The 10,933-nt window shown below is 42.4% G+C and overlaps 1 protein-coding gene across 2 annotated transcripts in view; it reads right to left on the reverse strand.

Moving 5' to 3' along the window:
• Nucleotides 1–4,163, reverse strand: part of TTC27 (tetratricopeptide repeat domain 27) — a 184,442-nt gene extending 180,279 nt beyond the window's left edge. For both annotated transcript variants that reach the window (XM_060026853.1, XM_060026854.1), the window contains exons 1-3: nt 3,884–4,163; nt 2,543–2,720; nt 291–420 (exon numbers count right to left, since the gene is read on the reverse strand). In XM_060026853.1, coding sequence (XP_059882836.1) covers nt 291–420; nt 2,543–2,720; nt 3,884–3,971 — 396 coding nt within the window. In that variant the 5' untranslated portion in view covers nt 3,972–4,163. The remainder of the gene's footprint in view (nt 1–290; nt 421–2,542; nt 2,721–3,883) is intronic.
• Nucleotides 4,164–10,933: the final 6,770 nt, after the last annotated feature.

Genomic DNA, 10,933 nt, shown 5'->3' on the forward strand with positions numbered 1-10,933 from the left:
CTGTGGTAACACAGGCAGCTGGGTGACTGGCGCAGCTGCCTGCACTTTAATAAAAAGAGCAGCTAACAGAGCTCCATAAAATGGGGAGCATCTGAAGAGGAGTTTGAGTCTGATAATGGAACTTCTGGAATTGAAAATCTGATCAATGAACAAGCATTCTTAGTAGGTTCTGTACAAGCAATAAAGTCATGTTTCTCTCCTACCTATTATTAACTCCAGTTTATAAAGAGCCGTTCCTAAAGAATAAACAACACAATAATACCTATATATGACATTTCCAAGAAGCGTACCTCACTAAACTGCTGGAGCAAAACAGACGGCAGAAAATCCTGAGGGTGTAAATCAACAAGAGGCCCCGTCCAGTTACTCTGAACAAAAAGTTGCAAACTGCTCACACCAAGTAGGAATATCAGCTGCTGTCTGCATATGAGAATAAAGAAATAAACATGAGCCACTATCACTGTATAACCACACACTATTTCATTTCAGTTTTATCAAGAAAAATGTAAGATATCAATATTTATTGAGATTATCTGAGAGTATTACAAAAAAAAATTTCTGAAACAATTTAGATCTGCAATGTCCAATATTATCACCATGAGCCACATACGGCTGCTTTAAATTTAAATTAATTACAATTAAATAAAATTTAAAATTCAGTTGCACTGTCCACATTTCAAGTGCTCAATGGCCAAACGTGGCTACTGGCTACCGTACTGTACGGCGCAGATACAGAACATCTCCATCATCACAGGAAGTTCTCCTGAACAGCACTGGTTTAGGACCCTATCAGGCACTTAGAATTTTGCCTTGTGTTCTATTTAACAGCTCTGACACTGGATGGAAAACTGATTTTATACAAAAGAAAGCTGACAACAAAAAGTTGTTTTCAAATATTTTACTGATCCTGTACTACCAACTATTAGAACAACAAAAAAAAAACCCTAGAAATTTCACTTGAACCCATTCCTTTTCAATCCTACTTTGGCTGAAGACAGGAGTGGGTAGGTAAACCTATACTGCAAAGGAGAGATTTAAAAAAAAACTTTAAGCTTTGTGGGTCACACGTGTTTCTTTTTTTCCAACCCTTTAAAAATGTAAACATCATTCTTAGGCACTTTGGACCTGCTCCACCAGCAGTAATTTGCCAACCCCTAGATTAAGACACAAATAGGTGGGGATTCAACTCTAAGGAACAGCAGCCAGAGAATCCTGTAGCTTCACACTGAAGGAAAAATAAAAGCAGTCACCCTCTTCTTCCCATATCCCCTAGGCCCTACCTCAAAAGGAAGATTCTTTAAGGAAAAAAAAAAAAAATCAAGTCTACAAGCCTGTGGTAGCTGGAGTGCTCTGGATGTAGCACAACTGACAGCAAAGAATGAGCAGAAAACAGGTGACAAAAGAGGCTGTTTGTAATTAGAAGTTAGGAAACTTGAGGAAACAGATTGCAGCAAGATCTCAAAGCCTTAATATAACTGTCATAACTAAAAATCAAAATCCTTAAGGGGAATTGAGAATAGAGTTTAATTTCCAAATACCTCATAATGAGGTAACTGAAATGTCTCTTCTCAGCTCTGTGTGACAAGCCGAATTCTGGTCTACCAGTGTATGATGTATTTGTGTGTGTGTGTGTTTTCATGTGCACCACACAAAGCTAATGGCTATGATACCACACACACATCTGACAGCAAAATAAGAATCAGGAACGACATCAGAGGAATGTAAACTACTAGTAAACCAGAAAAATAAAAATGAATGACACTAATTTTTTAAATAAAATGCCTATAGTAGCACTCTTTTGTGAACTCCTTATAGATACAGATTATGTTTTATTCATCTTCACAACCTCAACACCTAGCCAGGAGTTGATTTGTTGAAGAACTAAATGAAGCCATTCCCTAGAAATAATGGTAAAACAAAACTGTGTTTTAAAGACAACTAAAGCTTGATGTGGTTGCCAGAGATGCTAGAGAAAAGGAAGGTATAGTAACAAACTAACAACAGTAAAATATAAGCCACTGAAAAACTTAGGTTACACTGCTGTGTAACTATCCATGATATTTAATCCTATAAAATTACAGAAACGTCAATGGAAGAAGATAAACCAAGGGTTCCATAATAAAAACATTAAAGATAACCTAAAACATAATAAAAGTAGTTATAATTATCACTCAGCAATCTACAAACAGCAAGATGGAGAGTGTACACTTTCAAGTTAAAAGAAAAGAAGATCTGAAGTCTTGTCTATGGCTAAAACCTATGAGACTTAAGCATTTAGAAACTCAGTGGGTTAGCAGCTACCACCCAGTCATCAGTCAGTGTTATATATGAAACCTGTATATCCTACACGACTTTACCTTTTCATTCTCAATGGTCCTCTGGACAGAAACTCTTACATAGATTATTTGGTACATCATGAGTCCTGAGTAAACATAAAGCCAGGTTTTTCAACAACTGCAAAAATCAGTGCCTTACACTGTCAAGGCAATATTAAATGTATTCAGAATCTGTTTCCCTATGAAAATTTCAAATAAAATTCTACCTTCTGGTTTTGTCCAAATCTGTTGAGTAATCCAGGAATGTTACTATCTGCTTCTCTAGGTAGCTGTCAATCTTTTCTTCAGTCATCGTTGCTGAATTTAAAATACTTTGAGTCAATGAATTTAAGAATATGGCCTCATAGTTCCCTTCTAGCAGCAATTGTAGGAAAGATCCACTCTCTGTAATAGAAAAAAATTAGTCCAATAATCCAAAGAACAACTACTTTCATACCGTAAAAGGTAACTATTACCATTTCAGCATGCCAAAAAAAGAATGTATATACTTAGAATGCTTCCTATACATTAACCACAAAGTACTGAGCAAATGCCCATCACTTCTCCTAGAATTAGAAGCTCATTCATACCATGAGCAGCATGTCAGAAGTTAGACCCAGAAATAATATTCCTCATTAGCAAGTAACATCAAAAGGAATTCTGCTGGGAATTCAAAAGAATTCCTACTGACAACAGAAAAGTTTCCTTACAAAGTTTCCTTTCACGATCTGGCTCCTCCTACCCCCACTGTCCTCCCTGATGAAAAGCTGGTTCCCTCATTGTTCCCTTAATATCCATATGCACATTCTGCCTCCACACTTTTACACTTGTGACTCCTCCTGGGGAACTTTTCCACTTGTCAGTCTCACTCTTTAAACAAAAATCAGGTCAAGTTTGACTTGTTCCATGAGACTTCCAGACCCAAACTTCAGAAACTACCTCTCTCCTGAAGCACCTATTGCGTATACACCCAAACACGGGTCCGCGCACACATACATACACACACAAATATATAGGACAGGACATATACTGTCCTACATTGTTATTTCTCTTTTGGGTCCAGCCTAAATCCCACAACCAGATGTGCCTATATCCCCCTAGTATATGTGCCTTTTAACTCTTTCTCTCTCCGGTAAATGTGCTTCGCTTACAAGATTACATCTTTGCTGCCTCATTTCAGCTGTTGTGCTTACCAGCTGTGTGACCTTGAATAAATTACTTAATCTGTACTTAAATGCCTCCATCTGCAAAACGGGAATAAAAGTAGTGTCTACCTTACAGGTCTATTCTAAGCATTAAATGACTGAAGAAATGTTAAGGGATTAGAAAAACAATTGACATTATTATTGAACCCGGACGGTGAGAAGTTTGGGGTAAAGACATGCACGGAGCCTTTGGACCGCGCCCACTATGTCAAGGATGCAGCAACCCAAAGCATTAAGAATCAGATAGATTTGGGTAGGAAAAAAATAAAACCAGAAGGGATGAGAACCCAGCCGCCGCCACCCCTTCTCCCCACAGTCCTCACGCTGGCCTCAGTCCCTCTTTGGCAGGTGCACCCCTCTCACCCGAACCGGCGACTCCCTCTTGCTTCCACTGCTGCAGCTCAGCCTCAGTGGGGAAGCCCCTCAGTAGGGCCAGCTCCGGGGTCCACATCACCTCAGATATCGGTGCAACCAAAACAGAGTCCTACGAGGGTCACACAGGAGTCAACAAAAGAAAGTGAAAGGAAGAGGGTCCAAAGACGTCGAAGAGTAGTGGCGACAGTTCCTGTAAGCACATCCACAGCCCTAGAACCCCATGTGCGGACACCGGCACAAGGAGGCGACCATAACGGTAGCGCGGAGAACCCTGGGAAGAACACACAAACTCTCAGGGACCCGCTTCCGCCTAGGAGGCCAACCCGAGTCCTTGGTACTGAGCATGCCCAGTAGGAATGCCCCACCCCGAGCAGGGGAATGGGCGGTGTTTGGAGGGCGTGGCCGACCTCAGCCCTGCCCCCAGGGGTGCTGCCGAAGGAGTGGAGGGCGTGGAGTCATCTTGTACCGCCCACCGAGGAGGCAGGTTGAAATGCAGTTCAAAGTCGCGATTTTGCCTAGCTGCGGTTTACTTGGAAGGTCTAAGCCTTTGATTCCTAAACCTGTTTGGGTCAGAACCCTCCAGACTACCTGATGAAAGCCATAGTCCTTCCCGCAAAAGCACGTGGACCCTTACCACCAACACTGGGGTACCATTTCAGGGAGTTAAAGTCCCTCTGAAGTGGAGTCTGTGAACCCCAGGTTAACAACCCCGTCAGCTGGGCTTCCCTGGCGCCACAGTGGTTAAGAATCCGCCTGCCAATGCAGGGGACACGGGTTTGAGCCCTGGTCCGGAAAGATCCTACATGCCGCGGAGCAACGAAGCCCGCGCGCCACAATTACTGAGCCCACGTGCCAGACTACTGAAACCTTTGCGCCTGGAGCCCGAGCTCTGCAACAAGAGAAGCAACCGCAGTGAGAAGCCTGCACACCACAACAAAGAGTAGCCCCCGCTCACCACAACTAGAGAAATCCTGCGTGCAGCAACGAAGACCCAACGCAGCAAAAAATAAATAAAAATTAAAATTAAAAAATACTGGAAAAAAAAAAGAACCCTGTCAGCAGAGGTCTTTATTCTTGAATGTATTCAAGTGTAAGAAAAGTATCCGGTTTTGATGCTGCCACTACATAAATCATAATTAGGTGGGACATCTGGCCCAGCCACTGGTGCAGAGAAACTTTTGGAGGCTAGACTGTGAGAAACCTCCCAGCCCTGCGTTCCTGCTGCCGGCCCAGAGCTGGCGCCTTAGTCGCACGTCTTTTAATCTTCATAGCCGCACTCCTAGGCCAGAACGGAGCACTGAGAGCCGGACTTGGTGGAACAGGACTCTGCCCCAGTCAGCTTGAAGCCTGCACCGTGAGTGCGCCTGCCGTACATGATCCAGGAGAAAGCTGCAGGGTGACACTGACCACTCGGGATTCATGGAAGAATCAAGTGCAGTTCTGGAAGAGCCTTGCCCAGTACCGGCTCCAAGGCGAGAAGCGAACTAATTCTTTTTTTCTTTTTTTTTTTTTTACAACTTACACATACTTTATTTACTTGACTGAAAGCTTTATGGTACATAAAATGCTTTCTATAGTTGATCTCAGCTTTGTTCACACCTAAGTGAGTTGTGGCTGGGTTTTCTGTGCTCAAGACTGCTCAATTGCTGCTGCTGCCGCTGTTGGTTTGTTTTCTTTCAGGATCAAGATGGGTACTTTCATATAAAATCTTGTTTTTAATTCCTTCTCTGGCAAGTCTTTCCTGGATTCTTAGCTTTGCATAATTATACCTACAATGGAACCAGCATCCTAAAGTCACCAAGATAAATCCTCCTACTCGAACGTCACATGATCTTCTAATTCTACCTTCGCCTTCCCGGGCGCCCCGGGCTCCAGCGCAGCCGCCATGGGGACAGTCGGCACCTCCTACGAATTCTTAATTCACTTTCTTCCTCAGGACCCAGAGCCCCTCTAGACTTTGGAAGGAAGAGGTGCTCGGCTTAGCTCAGCAGCTGCCAGCAGATGCCAACAGAAGCCAGACCTGGGCTGTGAGAAAAGAGCAGATGCCCTAGAATGTTTTCTCACTGAGAAGTAATGAAAAGGTATTTGTGCAGGGAAGCATTTTTGATCGGTGCGATCATCTGTTTTTTCAAGCACTGTGGAACTATTTGACAGTTGTTAAAGATCAACAGTTGCAGAAACACACTAACCACTACACCAAGTTCCTCACTTGTGTGTAGAGCCCCATTGACCCACAGGGTGAACTTGGAGCTCTCACTATAATTCAAGTTTTGTTTTGTTTTTTTAATTGAAGCATAGTTGATTTACAATGTTGTGTTAAGTTCTGCTGTATCAAGGTTTATTTTAAATGTGATTTGCGAGACAATGATAGTCATTAAATCTATTAATCTCCCTTGAAACAAAATAGAGTCCAGTAATAAAAATGGGAGAAAAAACATCTCAATTTAAAAAAAAAAATACTGAGACTTCCCTGGAGGTCCAGTGGTTAGGATTTCGCCTTTCAATGCCGGGGGTGCAGGTTTGATCCCTGGTCAGGAACCTAAGATCCCACATGCCTTGAGGCCAAAAAAAAAAAAAAAAACATAAAACAGAAGCAGTATTTTAACAAATGCAATACAGACTTTAAAAATGGTCCACATCAAAAAAATTTTAAAAATAAATAAAACTTTAAAAAAATAAAATAAATAAAAATTAAAAAGAAAATACTGAGTGGAAACTGAGTTGGTAGGTGAGCTATGTCCACTTTAGGATCAGTGTGGAGTGCCTTGGCTGGAAGGTCTGTTGGGAACCCAGATGCCACTATTTATAAGTCCTTTTTCTTATGCTAGTCAGATTTCTCAGGGAGAGTCTTTAAATCTCCCACCTGGATAGTGTCTGGTTGCCAGAATTTCAAAGCCAAGTGGAGCAAGAAAGCCAGGAGTCTCAGCATTCAGGACCCAGTCTGTAAATGGGACCCTCTACAGGGTCCATATACACCACTGCAGGGGTGGTGGAGGGAAAGCAGTGGATGCACGTTCCAAACGACTGACTCAGCTGTGCAGGAGTCCTCCTCATTTTAGCCCCTCCTTCTCCCACCCCGTAATCTTCGGTCCCAGAGGCACCTAGTGCTCCTCGTTCCTGAGTCTTTTGGGGATTCTTCAGTGTAGATAAAAGGTGGCCTTAGGGGGCTTCCCTGGTGGCGCAGTGATTGAGGGTCCGCCTGCCGATGCAGGGGACGCGGGTTCGTGCCCCGGTCCGGGAGGATCCCACATGCCGCGGAGCGGCTGCGCCCGTGAGCCGTGGCCGCTGGGCCTGCGCGTCCGGAGCCTGTGCTTCGCAACGGGAGAGGCCGCGGCGGTGAGAGACCCGCGTACCGAAAAAAAAAAAAAAAAAAAAAAAGTGGCCTTAGCATTCTCTGTTGCATTTTTAGGATTGGGCTTTCTTTGGTCAGTGAAATCAGTTACCTACCTTCCAACACTGTTAACTCCTCTCATCTTCTCTTTCCTTGAGAGTTATGTCTTAATTTTTTTTCTTTACCGTAGTTTTTTAAATTAATTTTTTTTGGAGTATAGTTGCTTTACAATGTTGTGTTAGTGTCTGCTGTACAGCAAGGTGAATCAGTTATACATATACATATATCTAATCTTTTTAGGTCACCACAGAGCAGAGTTCCCTGTGCTATACAGTAGGTTCTCATTAGTTATCTATTTTACATATAGTAGTGTATATATGTCAATCCCAATCTCCCAATTCATTCCACCCCTCCCTTCCCCCCTTGGTAACCATAAGTTTGTTTTCTACATCTGTGACTCTATTTCTGCTTTGCAAATAAGTTCATCTGCACCATTTTTCTAGATTCCACATATAACTGATACTATACGATATTTGTCTTTCTCTTTCTGACTTATTTCACTCGGTGTGACAATCTCTAGGTCCATCCATGTCACTGAAAATGGCATTATTTCATTCCTTTTAATGGCTGATAATATTCCATTGTATATATGTACCACATCTTCTTTATGCATTCTTCTGTCGATGGACATTTAGGTTGCTTCCACGTCCTGACTATTGTAAGTAGTGCTGCAATGAACATCTGGGTGCATGCATCCTTTCGAATTATGGTTTTCTCCAGATATATGCAGAGTGGGATTGCTGGATCATATGGTAGCTCTATTTTCAGTTTTTTAAGGAACCTCCATACTGTTCTCCATAGTAGCTGTACCAATTTACATTCCCACCAACAGTGTAGGAGGGTTCCCTTTTCTCCACACCCTCTCCAGCATTTATTGTTTCTAGATTTTTTAATGATGGCCACTTCTGACTGGTGTGAGATGATATCTCATTGTAGTTTTGATCTGCATTTCTCTAATAATTAGTGATGTTGAGCATCTTTTCATGTGTTTTTTGGCCATCTGTACGTCTTCTTTGGAGAAATGTCTATTTAGATCTTCTGCCCATTTTTTGATTGTGTTGTTTGTTTTTTTGATATTGAGCTGCATGAGCTGTCTTTACCGTAGTTTTAATGGGTTTTGAAGGAGAGAAATTAGATGCATACATTCAATATGCCATGTTTACACAGAACCTTAAATTGTGTTGTAAATGACACCTTTCTCCAAGTAGCTTCAGGTTTGATACATTTATGTGTTTTAACCAATTCTATCTCATGTCTTTCAGGTAGTAAAGGGGAGGCAGGATCTTTTCACTAGCTCAAGACATTCTTCACTAGCATGGAGAAGTCAGGATTGTAACCAGCATTTCATGACCCTTCAACCCCTTTTCATATTCATTAACAACTCTCATGTTTAATAATGATAATAATTTTTTAATGTTTGCAAATTTTTTTGGAGTTTTTGTTTTATATTTATTTATTTATTTATTTTTGGCTGCACTGGGTCCTCGTTGCTGCGCGCGGGCTTTCTCTAGTTATAGTGAGCAGAGGCTACTATTTGTTGCCATGCATGGGCCTCTCATTGCGGTGGCTTCTCTTGTTGTGGAGCACGGGCTCTAGGCTCGCAGGCTCAGTAGTTGTGGCACACAGGCTTAGTTACTCCGCGGCATGTGGGATCTTCCTGGACCAAGGCTCAAACCCGTGTCCCCTGTATCGTCAGGCAGATTCTTAACCACTGCGCTACCAGGGAAGCCCTGAAAATGTTTATAGCAGCATTTTTAGTAACAGCCCAAAACTGGAAACAACACAAATGTCCATCCACAGGTAAATGAATAAACAAATTGTGGTATATTCATACAATTGAATACTGTTCCCCTATAAAAAAGAATGAACTATAGATACACCCAACATACACAAGTATCAAAATAATTACGCTGAGTGAAATGAGTCAGAAGAAAAAAGAGAACATCTCATATGATTCCATTTATGTAAATGTAAACTAAACTCTAATGACAGAAAGCAGATGAGTGGTTGTTTGGGGTGGGGAGGCGGAGAGGAAAGCAGGGAGAGGTTACAAAGAGGAATAAGAACACTTTGGGGATTGATGGATGTGTTCACTATCTTGATTGTGCTGATGGTTCCATGGAAATGTACATATGGAAAAACATCGCCCTGTACAGTTAAAATATGTGCACTTTATTCTATGTCAATCAGACCTCTATAACACTGTTTTTTTTTTTTTTTTTTTTTGCGGTACGCGGGCCTCTCACTGTTGTGGCCTCTCCCGTTGCGGAGCACAGGCTCCGGACACGCAGGCTCAGCAGCCATGGCTCACGGGCCCAGCCGCTCCGCAGCATGTGGGATCTTCCCGGACCGGGGCACGAACCCATGTCCCCTGCATCGGTAGGCGGACTCTCAACTACTGCGCCACCAGGGAAGCCCCTACAACTCCTTTTGCTGTTGTTGAGGCAGCATCTTTACCTATGGTTACTTCAGCCCAACAAGCTGAATTATATGTTCTTACATGGGCTTGTACTTTAGCCAAGGACAAAACTGCCAATATTTATACCAATAGTAGATATGCTTTTAGAGTACCTGTGATTTTGGAATGTTGTGGAAGCAGTGTGGCTTCCTAACTTCTAGTGGAAATAAAATTTTAAATGGCCCCTATGTTCAGGAATTATTTAATGTAATACTTTTACTTGCCTCTTTAGCTACTTTTAAGATACTGGGGCATTCTAAACTTGACTCTCTGGAAGCTAGGGGAAAATCATCCTGCCAATATTGCTGCAAGGAATGCTGCCCTTAAAGCAGCCAAATCTCTGTCATGGTTCGAAGAGATATTTCCCCAAATGATAATTTAGAAAAACTGGCTAGAGAGCTCAACAATTAGCCTCAAAAAAGGAAAAACAAGATTGGAAATTCAACAGTTGTTGGTTTGATAAAAAGAGAAAGCTCTGGTTTGGACCAAATAACAACCCAGTCCTACAGGAGACTCTAAAATTCCCACTCCTCACCACGCTGCATGCATTAAACCATTGGTCTACTGACAAAATAGTAGCCTGCATGAATCAATACTGGTGATTATTAACAAGGCCACAATATCAACAAGGCCACAAAAGCACCTACCTCACTTGTCCCGCTTGTCCAAAGTACAACCCAGGGAAGCCTGTTGGTACTGCTCCCAGACATTTTAAAATGCCCAATGGACTGCTCGAGCTCTGGCAAATGGATTTGATACAACTTCCTGTGTCTAGTGAATATAAATGTGTTTTAGTCGTGGTCTGTATGTTTTCACACTGGACTGAAGCGTTCCCTTGCAGACAGGCTACTGCCTCTTCTATGGCTGAAGTCCTTTTGGAAAAGATTACCCCTACCTGGGAAACTCCTCCCAAATTTCGCAGTGATTGAGGAACCCATTTTACTGGCCATGTGCTTCAACAAGTCTATGCTGCTTCGCTGGTTTTACAGCACTTTCACTGTGCTCACCAAGCTCAAACCTCTGGTTTAGTCAAACGCACTTACAGCATTATTAAGACCCAATAGGCAAAATTTGTAGAGGTCCTCCAAATACGCTGGGCAAAAGCATTGCCATTGGTCCTTCTAAATCTCAGACCCACCCCTTTTGAAACTCATGAACTCTCACCTACTGGGATAGTCACAGGATGCCC

This window comes from Delphinus delphis, chromosome 12, assembly GCF_949987515.2.
Source record: "Delphinus delphis chromosome 12, mDelDel1.2, whole genome shotgun sequence".
In the NCBI taxonomy this organism is placed as follows: Eukaryota; Metazoa; Chordata; class Mammalia; order Artiodactyla; family Delphinidae; genus Delphinus; species Delphinus delphis.